Below are 19,019 nucleotides of genomic sequence, written 5' to 3'. Positions count from 1 at the left end.
GCGACCGAGTGGAGTCGGGAGGAGACGAGCAGAGCCGAACACAATCGGGTCACGCCGAACAGACGAACGCACGCAGGTGCGGCAGAGCCGAYTAGACCCGAACTGAGCCGAACGCAGCCGGGCCGAGACGATTAGACGCGAACCGAGCCGGGCGCAGACGATTGGACCCGAGCAGAGCCGAGGTGAGGAGCGGTGTGAGGGAAGGCGCGTCCGGTGCCTCGGGAGCGGCGATGGCCCCGCAGCCGCCCCCCTCCCTCCCCGCCCGCTACCCGCCGGGACCAGCGATGGCCCCGCATCTCTCCCTCCCCGCCCGCTACCCGCCGGGACCAGCGGTGGCCCCGCATCTGCCCTGCTCTCTCCCCGCCTCCCTCCCTCCATCCCGGGATGGGGCTGGAGGCTGAGTCGCGGCCGTGCGACCTCACTGCTTCTCGCCCTGTCAGAGCCCCGGGACCGCCCGCGCTGCCGCATGGCCGAGAAGAAGCTGATCGTGGTGTTCGGGGCCACCGGTGAGTGCTCGGGGGGAGGCCCGGGCCGTGCCCGGCGCCGGCGGGGAGGGCGAGAGGCGGAGGCGTCGGTGATGCCCGAGCGCCCGGGAGGGTGAGGGGTGCGGACAGTGAGCGGGGGGCTCGGTTCTTGTGGCACCCGRGGGCTCCGTCCCGCGGCCCCAGCGCATCCCGGAGTCGGGGGACGCGGGGCCCTGACCGGCTGCCCGTGCAGGGGCCCAGGGGGGCAGCGTGGCCCGGGCGCTGCTGTTCGATGGGACCTTCAAGGTGCGCGCCGTGACGCGGAGCCCCAGGAAGAGGGCGGCGGAGGAGCTGAGGCGAAGGGGAGCCGAGGTGGTGAAGGCAGATCAGGACGATGAGGCATCGCTGGAGCGGGCCTTGGCCGGTGCCTATGGAGCCTTTATTATCACCGACTTCTGGGAACACTGCAGCAAGGAGAAGGAAATCGAGCAGGTACCTGCGCTGGCATTAACCGGCACCACGTGCGGAATGACCTGGGAGAGGGGATTAAGGGACAGCCCAATAGCATCAAAATGGGGAACATGGGCCAGCTTTCACATCAGGGCAGCTGTGTTAGCCCTGATGGTTTGAATGGCCAGTCCAGAAGAGCCCAGAGCCTCACAAACACCAGGTCCCGGTTCTTGCGAAGCCAGAACTTCTTCCCTGTTTCCTCACAGTTGCGTGGCACCAGGGTCTGGTGCCTTCAGGGTATTGTTAAATTTGTTGCAGAGAGCACTTCCCAGGAGTTGTTGTAGCAGGAGTGGGAACACTTGGCTCCTCAGAGCCATCCTAGGGCTGAGCCTGGTGCGCCACTGCCTGCAGATCGGTGGTTCTCTATGTTTGCCTCTTCGGGGCCAAAATCCTGCAGTGTCAGAGATCTCAAAGCAAGGGTAGTGCTCACCCCAGGAAAGATTTTACAAGATAACACAGTTGCCACACTTGGATAGCAACAAACAAAAGATATGTTAGGGCTGGTATGCTGGCCAGGCAGATTCCTTATGCTGCTGGTTGCGTGTTTGGTAGAGCAGTGAGCTCCACAGCTGGAGGGTGTGTGGTCTTTATGAAATAGGATGGGTAAGGAGAGGATTCAGCTCCACCTGGACAACTCACTGGGCTCGCTGGTGTGCTCAGCCCTGGTCCCAGCTGAGGGCTGCTGGGAGTTGGATCCTGCCCTCCTGCCCAGCACCACAAAGGGAAGGGAGTGTGTTGGAATGATGGGGACATCCTGTTCCCCTCTCCATGGCCGGTTTCACCCTTCACCCAGGGGCAGCGTCTTGCTGACCTGTCCAAGCGCCAAGGTCTACGCCATGTTGTGTTCAGTGGCCTGGAGAACGTGCACAAGCTGACGGGAGGCCAGCTGGAGGTGCTGCACTTTGATGGCAAAGGTGTGGTGGAGGAGTATTTCCAGAAAATTGGGGTTCCCACCACCATCATCCGGATGCCCTTCTACTTSGAGAACTTCCTCTCCATCTTCAAGCTGCAGAAGGCCCCGCAGGGAGACACCCTTGTCCTGGGTGAGTAGGAGCTCCTGTGCTGCAGGTCACTGTCCTGTGACTGTCCTCATCTGCTCCCACTGTGCAGGGGCTGAGAGATGGAGGGACTACCAGGGCTGTGGGCAGTAGGTCTCTACTAGCTTGACCACAGCGAGCTGCATTATAGTCTTCAGACCTGTTTGGTGGTCTGCAAGAAATCATCGAGATCCTGGGCCTGTTTGTGGTGCTGAGGGCTGTTCTGCAGATCCCAGAGAGGCTCTGCTTAGCCCAACTGCCTGCATTTGGGATRGTGGAGGTGGTGGGGCTGCAGATCCAGGCGAATCATGGTGCTGCTCTGGTATCATGGTCCCTTAGCCAAGCCCTGCTCTGGTGCCATGCCATGCTGGTGGATGCTCTCATCCCTTCCTCACCTCATGTTCAAAGGTTGGGTGCTGAAACTCCACTCTACCTCCTCAGAGCTGGGCTTCACTCCAGCTGGGATCAATCTCTCCATACAGAGTTGCCCTTGGAGGACACCCCAATGGAYGGGATGGCCGTGGAGGACCTTGGGGCTGTTGTGCTTTGCCTGCTGAAGTCCCCAGGGGAGTACATTGGCCAAGTGATAGGACTCAGCACAGGCAAGCTCACTGAGGAAGAGTATGCTGCCATTCTCTCCCAGCAGACGGGCAAGATTGTGGCAGCCAGCAAGGTATGAAGTGTCCTATGGTGTAGGTGATGTTCCTGGGGGACTTGCAGCTCGTTTTGGTAGCACTCGTGTCCAAGGTTAGCCCTGCAGGCCCTGCGTGTCACTGGAGCACAGCTTGGCACCAAAACTGCCCTGTTAACATTGTCATTGAACTCATTCATGCTCGTGGAGCACCCAGATGTGCCCTGGCAGGTCTGTGCCTGGCCCTGGGGGATAACTGAGCTGGGAYGTCTCCAGAGGAGCCAGGAATGGGCACTTACACAACAGCTCTCTGCTGGGTGCCCTTCCCTTCAGCAGGGCTTCCCCCAGGGCTTTGCTGTGTCACCATTACAACACTCCTGGCGTCTATGCTGTGTCACCATTACAGCACCCTTGGCCACTCCCTGCCCCTTCCTGATTTATTTTTAATCTCTGTTTGCATTTCAGTTGTGCCTCAGGCAGCCAATACAATGGATGAGGGGTGTGGTGGCTCCCTGTTTTGAAAACATTATTAAATGTTGAAAACATTTCATTAGAACAAATTGAAACAACAAATTGAAAACATTTCATTAGAAACAAAACCCCTCTGATGCTCTCTGCAGGTTCTGCTCTCCCAGAAGCACAGTGAACCAACCACCTTTTGGTTCAGGCAGGGAAGGAAGGTTTTGGGGTTGGGGTGCCAGGGAGCAAGCTGGATTGCCTCCTGGACCCACCAGCTTCTAGAGCCCCTCAGCCACAGCCATGGTGTGAGGACAGGCTCCCTCACAGCTGCTGCACCTGGCCCCAGGCTGGTTGGGCTGTTCCTGCCAGGCAGGGCTGCATCCCCAACCCCAGCAGAAGCACCTTGCAGAGMCCCCCTCACCAGTGACAATGCTGTGACAGGCTGCTGTCAGCATTGCCACTCACAGACTTCATCAGCATTTCCTCACAGACTGAGGGGAAGCCCCATCAGCCTCTGAAACACTGTTTYTTTCCCCAATTYTTTGGCAGATCTCCCCTGAGGAGTACGAGAAGCGGGACTTCCCCGGGGCCAAGGAGCTGGCTGCCATGTTCCGCTTCTACGCCCTAAAGCCAGACCGCAACGTGGCCCTGACCATGAAGCTCAACCCCAAGGCCCGCACCTTCCAGCAGTGGGTGGCTGACAACAAGGATGCCTTCTGAGCCTCTCCTCCCTCTTGCTCCCTGGTTTCTGCAGCAGGCAGGGGGACCTGGCTGAGGAGGCGAGGTGCCCTGAGCCAYGCTGCCTGCCCAGTAATGCCCCAGGGAGAGGCTGATCCTGCCCCAGCTGGGGAGAGCTCGGCCCACATGCTGGTCCATGTGTGTGWTCCTGCAGTGTGGTTGAGACTATTTAGGCAGCTAGAACAAGARGAAGGGCTGTAGAGCACAGGCAGAGGGGTAGCAAAAGCGCTACCTTTGCACAGTCCTCAGGGAGGTGTTGCTTTAGTCATTCTGGGTGTCTTAGGGTGGCGGGGGCTTGTTTTCCCAGGATCACCCTTTCCCAGGCAGCTTTGAACATACTACACCATGTGGTGGGCTGAAGGTGTGTAACCCTGCACCCCAAAGGCAGTGCCTTCAGGGCAGGTATTTATGGCCAGGGCTGCTGCAGGCTCTTAAGCCAACAGAAAACACAGGGATTTCTCCAGGGACCTGGTTTGTGCATAGCAGGTGAGCCAGCAGAGAGATGGACCCCTGGCTCAGTGCCACCTCAGTAAATGGGGATGGTATAGTGACTTCCTGTGAGTGTAACAAAAGTGGAGTTTGATTCCTCAAGTCCTCCAGCTCTGGGCCTGGTCTTTGGGCTCTTAGGGCCAATTTCAATCACTTTGGGCTCTTGGAGCTAATTTTAATCAGTGTCCCTAAGAGCTAAGATTAAACTCAGTTTTCTCAAGACTGTCCAAGGCTCAGTAGAAAAGCCCCTTCTGCCTCACCCCCATGTGCTTAAAGTACATGTTTAAAGTCAATCTCAGCCCCTAGCAATGCACCAGTCACCCAACCCTGTCCCATCCTTGTCCCAGTGAACTTCCTTCCTGTTAGGATGGGAGGGTAAAGGGGTGACAGACCAGGTGGGAGAGTAGACAATAAAGCCAGGCACAGCACATGTTAAATATCTTTATGAAGTCCATCTTATTTACAGGGGTACAGAATCACTTTATAGATGTTTWATCAGGAGGCAACGCGTGCTTTATTTCAGCAAATTAAGAAGGGCAAGACTACAGCATGTCCCTGTTTAACTGGTGTTTAACTGATTAGTAYGTGGGCTGATGGTACCTGCGCGGTATCACAAACACAGCAGGCTACAGTAACCATGGAATACTCACTGCAAGAGCTCAGCTGCATCTGGAAGGAGTGATCCACCTCACTTGCACTCTCACACATGTAAAACAACGATGCTTTGACCAATCCTTTAYGCTACGGGTGTTGCACTAAGGTAATAAAAGATTTTTGTCCCCAATTGGCAAAGGGCTCAGTGATYGGCTTGTACCAGTTCAGAAGCGACAGCAGTTGTGTGCTAACTTTAGTTATTTGGGGGATAAACCTGAGGCAAAGTACAGATTCCATCACTGCTCTGTGCAGGCTATCAGCAGGATAAAGCCCAGGGCTGCGAGGGAGCCAGGCCAGCTGGGCTCAGACAACACCCAGCCACAGGGAGATTCCACTTGGAGCTGTGCASGGCAGCAGGGCTGTGGTGAAGACAACGTTAGACCTCCCTGACCCACCCAGTCTCCTGGAGAGTTCACCAAGCACACCTGGCATTCCAAAGGGCACCTGAGTGAGCAGCTGGTGGGCTTGGGCTCCATACAGCAAACTGCTGCTCTGTGCTGCAATGTTTATTGCACACTTCCTCTGGTTTGGATGCTAAATAATACTTTTAACTTTTACCAAATAAGCTTCCAGCAGCAGTAGGATTGTGGAGCAGCCTCCAGAGAGCGACACTTTTATGCAAAGCTGGCTCTTTCCTTCTTTGCCAGTTCCTAGGACAGTGGGTGGGGTTTGTATCATGATGAGYGTTGGTGCCTTAGTGGTCTGTGGCATCTCCAGCTGGGATTCTTGCTGTGCTGCTGACTGACATCCTGTGTTCTGCAGAGCCTGCTGCCAGAAAGGTTCACCCCCAACTGCACGGATGACCTGCTGCTGCTGGCTCCTAGTTCCCAGTAGAACGCTTTCCTGCAGTTGAAATGAGAGGAAGGTTAAGATTTCCTGGCTGTATCAGCACACAGSCAGCCCACTTTGGGAGCACCTCCCCTCCTGCTCTGCCATCACACTCTCACCCTCACAGCACAGCCAAGTCCGAAGCCTACAAAGATGCAAAGCTGAGCCCCTGGAATCCAAGACTTCAYGTCTGCCATAGATGATTCCAAGTCTCGGTGCTCCCTCGCAACAGGTCMACACTGGCTGAAGGCACCTCAGTTACCCTGCAGTGGTGCATGGTGAGCTTTGCTGTGCTCTGTGACAAAGGCTGGCTCCTCCCTGCTGCTCTAAGCCTGTGGCAGRGGTGACTCCAGCCCAAGCATGCTGGCACCCATGGCTCTGAAGCCCATCTGCTGGGCAGAAGCYGGTCCCAGTGGGACCAGCTCACAGGAACACCCTCAGTGCTTGGCATCAGGCACAGCTACAGGAGCAGAGCTGCCTGGGAGGCCAGCCACCTCCCCGAGGGTGCACCCAGCATCTGCGATGCCTTTTGCTGCAGCAACAATGCAGTTTAATCCCTRGCTTGTTGCTCCAGGTCTCAGGGGACAACTAGGGCTGTGCACACCAGCAGCTGGAAGGCCTGAGGCTAAGTGAGAAGCAAGGCTGTGCTATTGTGCTTCCACCTCCCAAGAAGTGCTCAGTGTGGGGGAAAGACGACAGTGAAACACAAGAGACCTCCTACCTCGGATTGGGTGTCAGGAGGTAAACATTTTCTTAAGTTTGGAAAGGAATCCCTCCTTGTTCTCCTGAGCCTCAGGCCTATCCCCGCCTGCGTCAGCGCTAGCCGTGGCTCTGCCACCTGGACACAAACAGCAAAGGTCCGCAGTCAGAGACATCTCTCACCAGGACCAGAGGGGTGTTTAGACAGGGAATGGCTAAGAGAAGGCAGCTGTTTGTGCTGCACCCTCATGCCCAGGGCTGCCTCTGGCAGTGAGCCACAAGACTGGACCTCTTGGAAGCACTGGAAAGCCTGGAGCCCTGAAGTAGAAAAGCCAACCATGAGCTCAGGTACTGAGCTGTTCCCTTCCCCTCTCCCCAGCCCTCCAACTGCTGAGGGAATCCTTGTGCTGCACAATTAAGTCAGGGATCCCACAGGCTTTGGAAACAAGTACTTGAAATTGAGTGGCACTAAAAACAAATTGGTGAACTTGATCACAGCCAGCAGGASTTTACAGGGTTAAAAAATCTCTACTGGTGGTCCCTGGAACAAGTTCTTCCTGTTTCAAGGTTGTCCTTGCAAAGCAGTGCAAAACTACACCAGGAGCCTGATCTGTGTCATTTGCAAGCAATGCTCAGACAGCATCAAGCAGAAAATGAACTCGTGCAGAACAAAAAAGGCTACAAGGATTTCAGTACAAGAGTCCAGATAAGGAATGTTAAAATTGTCCTGAATGAACAGGTCCTGAAAAGTTTTTTGTCACTCCAGAAGTGGCTACAGCGAGAACAAAGGAGACCTAAAAGTTAATCTGCTTTTTTCTACAGTAAAACCATCAATAACAAGATCCCAAACTCCCCCTCAAGCTTCCTTTGTGCACTGAGAGCAGGAGTCTGGCTCTCCCCATGCTCSCAGGGCTGAGTGCGGGCTCAGACTGATGCAATGGAATGAAATCCCGAGGCAGGACACGCCCCCCTCAGCATAGCCTGTCTCTACACTGCAACCTACTGGCGCTGTTTTAATCCACCTTGCTGCTTCATCATGGTAAAACTGGCAGGTTTGCTTTTAAAAAAAATAGTTTGAAGAGTGGGTTGGTTTTTTCTCTTTGGCATATAAATGCTTTTAAGAAGCTGGAATGGAAGTTCAGTGTTCAGAGCTCTCATCCCTTCCCCTAARGCTGACTGTAACATAATTTCTGTGTTAGGAAAGCACTGTAAAAAAGAACATTAGGAAGAATTTGGCAGATGCTACCTTCTAATATCCTGCACTTCAGCCTCCATTTCTTCACACGTGGGCATGCAGTAGAGCAGACCTGAGTCTCTGAGATCATTCAGCAGCTCTAAAAGGCTCTCACCTTTGCTTAGTGGCAAATAAATACCCTGTTTGGTTTCAAATCAAAACCAAAATCCAGYGGGCTTTAAGAAGTTATTGTTGCAATTAAGCAAAGAAAAAACTTTGAATAGCAAGAGGCAAAACTCCTTCCTTACTCTTTTACCATGTGTTGTGCCTTTAGCTGCTGCCTCTGCCAGGGTACCTCACCCCTGACACTTAAAACRCAATTGCTGAATCTCAATTTTCCATCTGGAGCTGGAGAGCAGCTTCACAAAGCTCCCAGCTGCCTTCCCTCCTCCCTCACGCTGRAAGCTGTCCACTGACCAGAGCTGACACTCAGCACCAATGAACAATCCTACTCCGGGTTCCCCACATGCACAGAGCTCAGCCTGACTGCAGAAACCCCCACCAGCATTCCAGGAGAAACAACCTGGCTTCGCTCAGGAGTGCAGTGGGTTGGGATCACACAGGAAACTGGCCTGAAGCACATTCACTTTCCYGCCTCTGCTACCAAGGTAAGTCCTGGCACAGGGGAAGCAGGGAGCAGGAGGCATTCATCAGCACAGCATGTACCTGCAGTAGCTCAGTGCCTCCTCTCTGTTCCTGCACAGATTTGCCCAGTAAGTACTGGAACTGAGCTTCCTGCAAAGTGGCTGCCTCCCTGCTTCCTGCTACAGCCTGTTTACCATCACACTGCAACTATTTCCACAGCTGCCACGCTGTCTCACAGTGGCCCTGGCTCATCTYCCTCCCCAGGAATGCTCAGGAAGTGCTCCCCAGGGAAGGAGCAGGAATTCCCTGCACTCACCTGACGCTGTGTTGGTGACCCCGTTCACGGTGCCGTCCACGTCGGCCTCGTCCTCGGCGTAGCTCATCATTAAGGCTCGCTGGCGATCCGTCAGCCTCCTGTGGCACCAGGACATGGGGGGTTAGGGATGGCCTGGGRACAAGGGTCCCACAGCCCTCCCAAACTTCCCCCTGCAGCACCCATGAGAGCTCGGGACTGGAGTACAAGGTGAACACACCTGGAATACACCAGAAATCTCTACAGTGYTCTTAAAGTGAGCCATCTGTAAGGAATGATGTATGAAGAATTCTCAGTGGAAGAGGAGAGACAACCCACTGAATTTCACCTCACAGAATTTTCACAACTTCTAAACATTTTTTGCAAAAAGTTGTTAAGATTTCACAGGAACTTGTTTTAGGTATACTTACTGAGGAACTTTTATCTTTATGTGGATGTAGTGGTCTCCATAGCCGTAACTGTTGACCTTGGGAATGCCTTTCCCACTCATTCGAATCCTCTGGTCTGGCTGAACACCAGGGGGTATCTATAAACACACAGGTGTCACATTTATTACTCGAATTTGTGCTCGAATTCATGCATTTATATAATAATTATATTGCAAAAATTACACCATAAAGACCATCCACTTCTCCAACAAGATTCAAAGTAGGRTGGGAGAGCTCTGGTATGCTCATACATTGGGACTCATCCCAAAGCTAAGCCAGTGATGAAAGGCTTTTGAAGGAGTAAGTAAAGAACCTGACACAGCCTGTAGCCCTCAGATGGGATTTGTCCAGCAATCCCTTTCTTCCCCTGTCCGTACACAGCAACAGGAAAGGAGCAGTGACCAGGCAGGTCACAAACTACCCAAGGCTCAATCCTGAAGGAGTCTGAAATGCAATAGTGGCACACAGGGGAGATTTTCCCCACCTTTGTAGCAAAGGAGAAGCCTCTGCTGTGCCTCACTGATTCATGCCCAGTATGCTGGTACTCACTGTGATATTGATTGTCTCGTACAAGCCTTGACACCGGGCTGTGCCTCCCAGCACAGCCTGAGCTATTGAGATTGGAAGATCCGAGTGGATATCAGCTCCATTTCGTCGGAACACAGAGCTCTTCTGAACCTAAAAAGGCAGGAAAATTCCAAAGAGCAGTGAGCACACCATGTTCTCCTGGTAAACTGCTCCCACAGGTCTCAGGAAAAAAATATACTATTCCCAAACTGCATGGCTAAGAACTGTGAGTTAATATKTGGTCTTCTAGTGAAGCACAGATCTTGACATAACCTAATTAGCCAAAGATTTGTGAGGATCCCTGCTTCCTGCCTCAGGAACTCCCTCCCCTAATCCTGCTGTTAGCTTACCCATGTCAATATGGCTCTGTGGAAACACTGCCTTGTCCAGCACCCTGAACAGGAGRAAGCCAGAAGGGAACAGGAAAGGAAGAACCTTCACAGTGGCTTCACAAAGTGGAGGAGAATTAAATCCTCCTGCACCACAAAAAAGCTGCTAAAAATATCTTCTCCTCAACAGATGTGTGTGGCAGGATTCTGACAGGAGAAAAGGCCCAGCTGCAGCACAGGTGCAAAGCAGCCCTGAAGGTGGAACTGCAGAAGGATGCTTCCCCAGGCAGCCTCCTTCGCCAGGCAGCCTCCTGCAGGCAACTCCCACAGCTCTCCTCAGCACTCCCACCCCCACCAGCAGGCAGCTCCCTCACATTTCCAAGTCAAAAACTCAAGGCACGAAGAACTGACTCTGCATTTTGATTCACACGACCCTAAAGGCCCGGTCCTGGAACAAGCAGCAATTCTTCACGAACAAATTCAAAGTTACCCCCCTTGCTACAATGCAGATCTCCTGATGTCCCAGAAAGTTCACATGGATCATGTTACCTCAGCTGTTCCAAAGGATCACTGGCTCTTCCTCCTCTGCCCATTCTGCAGTCCTTCCCCAGRCAGTTGAACAGGAACAACCAACTTAAATAATAAACCAGCTTAGGATACATACCCTGAACGTAATGAAAATTTCTTTCTTCCCCACAGGCATTCGAACTGTCTGCCCGTCCTCAACACCTGCAATGAGAACAGGAGGGAATGKGGTCTTGGGTTATAATCCATGTGTGACATGGGACACCCATAACTCTTGCCAACCCCAAAAGCTGGCCACCACAGCCCAAAGGAAGAGGGGTCAGCACACRTTTACACCTCTGATCCCCATGCCCTGAAGAGGCTTGTTACTTTGGTCTCTACAGAACTGTTTACAGAAACACATTGGACTAAGGAACACAGCAGCATCCACAAGCTGCAAGATTCAGGGTGGTTTCAAAGAAGCAAGACTTAGCCCCACCCCTGAATCCTCTCTGGTGAGAAAGGTCATCTGCACACCCCACTGAGCGAAGTCAAGGCTTTTAGCATTCCCACCATCTCTCAAGACTTTATCAAGGACAAATGAAAGACTCATAGCAACAAAACSTGTGGAGATTCACTCTTCAAAACCTGCCTAGGAGGACCCAGGCAAGAACCAAAGCTCAGGAAGGGCAAAGCAATCATTAATATCCATGGCCAGAAGGTCCACCTCATCAGCAGCCCATTCCATTGCCAACTGCTCAAGCTGCTTTGCTTTGAAGACCATTTCTCTGCAGCAAAACTTCTTATGCTGCTCTCCCATTTGTACTTGGCAGTGGCAGTAAATAACTACAGCTCTGTAGTTAGAGAGAGCAGCACACAAGCACAGCACTGACCAGCTGGCACAGGAACCATCACTGTCTTCTTCTGCTTTGTCTGCCCCGTGCCCCGGCACACGACACAGGGCGTGGTGATGATGGAGCCGCGGCCGCCGCAGCGCCGGCACGTGGAGCGCATCACGAAGGGGCCTGTGTTGATCGTCTCCTGGGCAGGAACAAACACACATTGGGCAAATTATGARTACTGAGATGGCTCTTTTCACACAGCACATTTGAGCTCCAATCACATACACATCCTGCCAGAATAGCGATATTCTTCATCAAGGGCTGGAGCAAAAAGCTGACTCTGAAATCCAATTGCCAYTGCATTCTGATTTCCACTGACCACCACTATTACAAGTGTCACGTGGTGAGGGGAAGGGACACGCACCACTCTCCATTTCTAGCCTTTAATGCACAAGAGGGAACAAAGCTCCTTACAGTGCTACAAATGTCTGTGTTCTGATGAATCCAAGGACAATCCACTTACATAAATTACTGCCAGTGTCCAGAAAAATGTTAAGGTGACTAAGCTCTGGACAGAACTGTGACAGCCACCCACCAGACTGAAACGCACAAGCAATCAGATACACGGAAAACCAAAGCCTGCAGCTCCAACACTGCCTGCATCTTATTTTATAATTACCCTTGGGTTATCATCACTGTCCTCCACCCCTCAAATCAAAAGATCCCCGTTTATTGCCGAAGGAATTTCAGAGCTGTTACATGATATGCATATGGTTTGTGAGATGTGCAGTAGCAGAAGATCCAGCCTGCAGGTCTGTGCTTTCAGCCAGGCACAGCACTTCTTTAACATGAAGAAAATCTTCCTAGTGCCTATTAGCATCAAGCTGACATTAACTCGGCTTTACCCGAGATAAGCTGATGAGTGTGGTGAGAATTTTTCACCRTGAAATGAAGTGACTCTCCTCAAGAAGGGAAAGAACAACAGAACTGGTGTCCTGCTAAGCACTTACCATGCCCGTGCCATTGCAGTAGTGACARCGCTGAGCTTTGGTGCCAGGTTCATGTCCTTTGCCATTGCAGCGCTCACAGGAGTCCTGGATGTTCACCACAATCTCCTTGTTAACACCTTTTGCAGCTTGGGTGAACGTCAGTTCCATGATGTACTGCACAGGAAACAYGGATATGGACCCATGACTTAGGTGTGACAGGGTCTTAAGAAAACTGAGAAGGGCTTAGGGTGAACACCAAAAATGCTTAAAATAGAAGTCACCAGAAAAGATGAATGCTCAGAAGAGGAAATTCTCCTTGTAAGAAAAAGGTCACTTTTACTAGAGCCAGAAGTACCAAACACCAAACATTTCTAAAGGCAGCACACGACCCGACAACACTAAAAGGAGCATTTAGCTGCCACATAAAGAACCAGATAGATTTTATTTCACAGTGGACTCCACTGCAAAGTGAAGCTAATTAAGCTGCAAAATTATGCCAATTAAACAGCCAAACCTGTTGCTGGAAGGCTTGGTTTATACTTACAAGGTATTTTGTGGGTTTTAGCATTACAGATCAAAGCAGGCATATGTAAAWCAACCTGCAGCAGAAAAGAGGCCTCTACAGCGATGGAACTGCTTGGCAGCACTGAGTGGTGTCAGTAAACACCACCTCAAGCCCAGAAAAAATTTCTTGCCTGAAGGTGTGGGGTGTGTTTCTGCATAGCCTAGCAAAACTACGAGACTCTCCCCCCTGCCACGGGATGCTCACACACAGACATTCACAGAAATAACTCCTTGCTGAAGCTCTCGCTCCCAGAGCACTCTGCAACAGAAGCTGGGGAAGAAGACTGGGCTGAGTTTTCCATTCCATTCTTAATTAAAGGCAGCTCCTACCTCCTGTGGCTGGTCAAAGACACTCTGAAAATCTCCAAAAGGGGATCCTGAGAACTCCCCGAAGATCTTCCTGAAGAGCTCCTCGGGATCGATGGAGGGGCCGCTGCTCCAGTACTGCCGCCCTGCGCCAGCCCCGGCCCCGGCCGCGCCGGCCTCGAAGCTCGCCGTGCCATAGGCATCGTACTGCTTCCTCTTCACCTCGTCACTCAGCACCTGGGGTGCAAGGAACGGGGCAATCAGGGGATTGGAGGATCCAGGAGAATCCCTGGCTCTGGTTTCAGACCTTCCTGCCATCAAGAGGGCTCGCCCAGCTCTCAGCACCACTGGAGCTACGGGCAAACTGCTTCTCCCMTGGTGCCTCTCAGCTCAAGAAGGAAAATTACAAGATCTTACTAAATTATAAAAAGCAAGAATAACTTATATTAAGCAGTTGATCATTATTCTATCAGCTGAAGAGCGCTGAGGTCAAAAAACATGGCTGGGGAAACAAAGTGAAGGTCCCTCTGTCTCAAACACGTCTTGATAGRTTTTTTTATTTGATTGTTTAAACTGACAATCATTCCATGGAATTGACATCCATGCCAGTCATTGCTGAGAAAGAGCCCAAAGCAGCTAAATCAGATACTTGGATCAAGTAATTTCTTYGGACTAAGGTGCTCCAGCCTGAAGTGCATCAAAAGCCAGCCATGGTTTTACAGGAAATGTTTCCCCTTATCTACCCTCCACTCTTTCCTTTTTCCCACCACAGTAAAATCCTGCTGTTACCTCATAGGCTTCTGCCAGCTGAGAGAACTTCTCCTTCGCTTTGGGGTCGTCTTTGTTTGTGTCAGGGTGGTATTTCTTTGCCAGCTAAGCAACAAAAAACAACTATTAGAGACAGACAGGAGTTATTTACTTTAGCCTATCTCACACGCCAGGAAAACTCCATCAGGCAGGGTATGGCATTTACTAGATGGATTTCAGGGAAYTAAAGCCCTTCATTTTCCCTTATCAACCCAAAACAAGGAACTACAGGAGCTTTTCCCAGTCTTCTCAGYTATCCCAGATCCTTCTGGAAAGAGACACGTGCTGACAGCACAGACAGACCAGGTTTGGAATAGATCCCCAAGGCCATATGCCGAGCTCTCCCACTGCTAGCTCCTCTTTTCTCCAGGCGGTCCAAACACGGGGACCTCAAAGGGGCTCTTGTTCCCTGCCACACCGAAGGGGCAGCAGGCAGCCCTGGCTCCTCTCCCCGCGCGGGGGTCCGCAGGCCCGGCCGCTCCGGACGCACCTGGTAATAGGCCTTCTTGATCTCCTTCTGCGTGGCGTTGCGGGGCACCCCCAGCACTTGGTAATAGTCCTCCTTAGCGCGGGCCGCGCTGCTGTGAAAGGCGGCGGCGGCGGCAGCGGCAGCGTGTTTCGTCCCTGCGGGGGAGGAGGGAGAGGGGCCGCCGTGAGGGCCGGGCCGAGCGGAGGAAGGGACACGACCGGGGGAAAAGACCCGCGCACCGCCGGCCCGGCCCACCCGGCCCCGGCGCGCTCACCCGCAGCGCAGAGCCCGGCACGGAGCAGCAGGAGGCGGCGCGGGGCGCGGGCMGRCGGGGTGCGGAGCCCGCGGAGCAGCAGCAGCAGCGGCGGCCGCGCGTTCCCCGCCCCGCGCCCCGCAGCCACCCCGACCCAGCGAGACGCGCTCCCGGCCGCCATCTTGGCCCGCGCGCGGCGCTGCGCCTGCGTACCCCCGCGGCGGGGACGGGCCGCGCATGCGCACAGAGCCGCGGCTGTGGCTGCGCCATGATCACACATGCGCGGGGCTCGGCAAGGCCGGCGGGGACCGAGCGTGAGGGGAAACGGAGCCGCCGCCAGTCCTGGGGGGACCGGGCGGGGACAGTCGGGTGCAGTCCTCTGTGACACCCTCGTGCAGCGGAGCTGGGCAGCCGGGGCTGGAAACCCTGCCTTCTGCTCTCCGCCATCTGCGCCTTTCCAGGGCTGCTCTGCTTCTCCTTTTSCAGGTGAAATATCACATAGATGTGCCACAAAGTCTCTGAAACCACAGCGACTGCACTGCCACAGCCCCCACATTCACACAGCACCCGCCCTGGCACAGCAGCCACCCTGACACAGCGCCCACACCGAGGCTGCAGCTTTTCTCCGGAGTGGAGGAGGATAATTCGTGCCAAGCGTGTCTCTCTCCCGCCCTCGTCCCGGGGCTGGCGCCTGCGAGCGCTCCTCAGCAGAGGTTGGGCCCTGCGGCGTGTGGGAGGCTCAGCGGGGCTGATCGGCGGCAGAGACGTGCCAGCTCCAGCTCCTGCCGGCTCCTGCTGGCACATCCCACTGGCACATCCCACTGGCACATCCCACTGGCACATCCCACTGGCACATCCCACTGGCACAGCCCGGGTGAGAGCAGGGCAGGAGGCCTGGCCTCCACCGGCGTGGGTGTCATCACAGCCGGGCCCACAGGACTCAGTGTGCTCAGATCCAGCGCACTCTCCTCCTCCCTTGCCCCGCAGTCGTGAGCACACAAAGGTCTCTGTTCACCGCCGGCTGCGAGGCGGTGGAGGGGACGAGCGCACTGAGCTCACGGGAATGGAAACCTCCCTGTCCTCGTCCTCCTTGCACAGAGCCCTGCCTTGTGTGGCAGGAGAGCTGGGTGACAGCAGCAGGCCACAGCACGGGGTGCCCGTGGGGCTGGTGACCCCGAACATCCAAGGGAGGCAGGGAAGGGGCTGAGACCCCCGGGATTCCCGAGACCTGAGGAGGGTCAATCCCGGGGTGGCTCCGACGCCGGAGTTGGAGGCTCTGACGGGGTCCGAGGAGCCGGGGTCGGGGGCTCTGTGCCCCGCTCACGGTGACAGCGGGGACACGGAACACGCGTGGGGCGCGGGGTCCAGCGGGGCGGCTCCAGGGCCGGGCTAAGGGAAGGGCGGGGCCCGGGCTGGGCGGAGCTGCCGGGCCGGGCTGGGCACGGCTCGGTGCGGTACAACCGGAGCGCCATGAACCGCTTCAAGGCGTCCAAGTTCCGGCACACCGAGGCCCGGCTGCCCCGCAGGGAGGTGAGCGCCGCGGGACCCGCCGGTACCGGGGGATCGCGGGGGCGGCGGGGCCGGGACTGCCRGCGGGCAGGGACAGGGACAGGCACGGGGACCGGGCAGGACCGGCCCCGCCCCGCGGCACCGGCAGGGCGCGGCTCCGGCCCCGCAGCTGCGGCATCGCCGGTGTGGCGGGGCCGTGTCCAGGTGCCCCGGCCGCGGTGCGGGTGCATCGCCCGGTGTACCTWCCTTGGCACCCGCTGCTTCCCATCCCGGGGTCCGCGGAGGATCCTGGCCACGGGGCGCTCCGCAGGTGGGGCTGCTGGGGAATCCCAGCCTTTTCCCGGGGCGGTGCAGCCCCTCCGGCCGGGAGCTGCCGGCGTGGGGTACCCGTCCTGTGGTGGCTGCTCCCCTCCTGCCGCKGGGCACGGCTGGCACAGGCGGTGCATCCCCGTCTCCTGCTCCCCGCCGCCGTTCTCACCCTTGTTCAGCCCTCCCAGGCTGGATTGGGCCAGTCAGGAAACAGTGCACCGAGTGCGAAATGCTGGGCCCTGCTCCTGCCACCCCGCTTCTGCCATCCTGCTCCTGCCAACCCGCTTCCGCAGGCACGGAGGAAGTGCTGGGCCCCACGGGACGGTGCTGAGCTCCATGAGCCTGACCATGGGCTCTGGAACTCGGCACCACTGAGACCAGGGAGCTCTGGGGGTCTCACTGGGCAGCATGGAGCCATGTGCTGCCCAGCTCTGGCCTCTGCTCCATGAATAACCAGCCCCAATCATGCCAAGCATCATGATCCAYCCTGGCACGGTGTTGGCAGGGGGTAGCCCTGCCCTGCTCTCTACCAATCCACAGCGCTGGGCCAGGGCACTCTCTCAGGTCCTGTTCCTGCAGATTTGGCAGGGCATGGGCAGAGATGCAGGGTCAAGGCTGGATGAGTCACATCAGGGAATGTTATCAGGACACACAGATATTCTGGGGGCTCCCTGAGCTGTGCACCCTTCACCCCAGCATCTCCTCAGCAGTGTGGCCCTGAGCAAGGCTGCTGCTGCTCGCAGCCCTTGGGTGTGCACACACTCCTTCCCTGTAACTTCCCAGCCAAGTTGTCCTTGCACCAGGCTGGCCTGTGCTCACATGCCTCTGCAAACCCAGCAAGCACCCAAAACATCCTCCTGAACTTCAACTGTAGGAGGGGACACGGTGGCCACCATCCCCATGGTGTGTCTGCAGAGCAGGTGTCAGGTCACCCAAATCTCAGCTGGGTGAATGTTTGGCTGTGAATCCCGGGGTTCAGATGAGTCACTGGCAGCGGGGAGCATGCATGCCTGTGGGGTGTGGGTGCTGGGATACCTGGCTGTGCAGGACATGGCATCCTCCTGGCAGGGATGTCCCTGTCACCACTGCCTTGGTGGTGGTTCCATGGCCAGGGAGCTCYGAGGGGCAGTGTGTTCTTTCTCCGGTGTGCAGGGAGGGATCTGCTGTGCAAGGTGGCTTTTCCAAAAGGCTTTGCCCGTCCAGGAATGAAACGTATCCTTGGAAGTGAGGCCACGCAGTCCCTGTAAGGCGGGAGGTGGAGATGGAAGTCTCGTCACCAAAGCCATCTCRGGTGTCACAGCGGGAAGCTCTGTTCTGTCCCCAGCCGAGCGCCTGTTTATGGAGGCACAGGCAGACACCCGACCTGGCCGGATCAGGAAGTGCAGTGTCCACATCAGGGATCACATCTGAGTCTTCTCCTCCAGCAGCATCTGYGAGGCTCTGCTGGCAGATACCCCTTGAGAGCTCACAGTTTGTTCCAGGGATGCAGCCAGGATGGTTCCATGTGCTTTCCCGGCTGTGCTGGCATGCTTCTGGAAGGATCACTTCCTTGAGGTTCTTGCCTATGTGCAGGGAAATTGTGGGGTCAGGATGGACAAGCTCTGTGACACCTCACTGCAGGGGTCCTGTGTGGTACCCCCAAAGCTAGGGGCCAGATGTGACTCTGGTGTCCCTCTCACTGAGGGCCTAGTGCAGGGTAATGGGATGCAGAGAGTGGGACCCTTTTTCCTGGTCATGCTTCAGGCCTGTTCCCCATCCCATTGCAGCCTCCTGCCCACCTTTCAGGTGCAGAGACAGGAGCCTGCCTTTGGAAGAAGAAGAGTTAACAAGTCTGCACTGAGCTGTGAGGGGAGGAAATGCTGCAGGAACCACTGCTCCCTGTCAGGCCTCAAACGGAAGTTGTGCAAGGAGAGGAAACCTGGGGCTCGAGGTTTCCCTTCCCTTTGAGGGTGGCTGTGCAGTTTGTGGGGTGTCCATTGCTCTGGACACCTGCTGCAGCTCCAGGGGCTGCCGTGGGTGGTGCCAGCCATGAAACACCTGCCATTGCCACTGTCAAGGATTGGACTTGGCCCTGGGTGTGCCAGGAGGCTCCTGCCCCTGATGGCCACTTGAGGTGATGTGTCTGTGCCACCCAGAGCRGATCCGGCTGATGGAGGCTGCCCCAGTGCCCCACTGGTGGCAATGCTTGGCCCTGGGAAACACTGCAGAGCAAGATTTTGGGTTTGGAGCTGCAATGCAGTTCCTTGGCTGTGTGTCCATGTGGGAAGTGTGCTGCTGGAGGTGTTTATTGGCCTCAGTCAGCCACAGCCTGACCCTGTGGCACTTCACAGCCCAAGTGCTTTTGTCCCATCCAGATTCCCTGACATCAGTTTATTGCAAGGTCCTCTGAGCACTTCCCTTGGTGGGACAGCCCAGGGATGGGACAGTTTGGGGGAGAGGCAGCAATGGGAGCTGGGGTGCTCTGTGTCCCACTCTTCAGCTCCGCTGAGGCGCTGTGCTTTA

At 55.4% G+C, this 19,019-nt stretch overlaps 3 protein-coding genes across 3 annotated transcripts in view; 2 read left to right on the top strand and 1 right to left on the bottom strand.

Annotated features, from left to right (window-relative positions):
- Nucleotides 1-16: 16 nt before the first annotated feature.
- NMRAL1 (NmrA like redox sensor 1) lies at nucleotides 17-4,601 on the top strand. Its single transcript, XM_057372417.1, has 6 exons — nucleotides 17-182; nucleotides 441-506; nucleotides 718-956; nucleotides 1,768-2,017; nucleotides 2,494-2,684; nucleotides 3,651-4,601. The coding sequence occupies exons 2-6, from the start codon at nucleotides 467-469 to the stop codon at nucleotides 3,819-3,821; spliced, it is 891 nt and encodes a 296-aa protein (XP_057228400.1). The 5' UTR covers nucleotides 17-182; nucleotides 441-466; the 3' UTR covers nucleotides 3,822-4,601.
- Nucleotides 4,602-4,755: 154 nt separating this feature from the next.
- DNAJA3 (DnaJ heat shock protein family (Hsp40) member A3) lies at nucleotides 4,756-14,892 on the bottom strand. Its single transcript, XM_057372416.1, has 11 exons — nucleotides 14,721-14,892; nucleotides 14,468-14,601; nucleotides 13,960-14,043; nucleotides 13,195-13,407; nucleotides 12,322-12,474; nucleotides 11,363-11,510; nucleotides 10,630-10,694; nucleotides 9,619-9,747; nucleotides 9,052-9,167; nucleotides 8,645-8,742; nucleotides 4,756-5,825 (listed from the first exon to the last, which is right to left on the bottom strand). The coding sequence occupies exons 1-11, from the start codon at nucleotides 14,878-14,880 to the stop codon at nucleotides 5,803-5,805; spliced, it is 1,323 nt and encodes a 440-aa protein (XP_057228399.1). The 5' UTR covers nucleotides 14,881-14,892; the 3' UTR covers nucleotides 4,756-5,802.
- Nucleotides 14,893-16,103: 1,211 nt separating this feature from the next.
- The window catches only part of CORO7 (coronin 7), a 35,309-nt gene continuing 32,393 nt past the window's right edge, over nucleotides 16,104-19,019 (top strand). Inside the window, exon 1 of the mRNA XM_057372415.1 lies at nucleotides 16,104-16,229. Within this exon, the coding sequence (XP_057228398.1) occupies nucleotides 16,170-16,229 (60 nt within the window). The 5' untranslated portion in view covers nucleotides 16,104-16,169. The remainder of the gene's footprint in view (nucleotides 16,230-19,019) is intronic.

Source organism: Malurus melanocephalus, unplaced genomic scaffold (genome assembly GCF_030028575.1).
Source record: "Malurus melanocephalus ecotype Western Australia unplaced genomic scaffold, MMel_1.1 scaffold_170, whole genome shotgun sequence".
In the NCBI taxonomy this organism is placed as follows: Eukaryota; Metazoa; Chordata; class Aves; order Passeriformes; family Maluridae; genus Malurus; species Malurus melanocephalus.
Note: the sequence above shows the minus strand (reverse complement) of the source record. Positions and strands in the feature narration are given on the sequence as shown.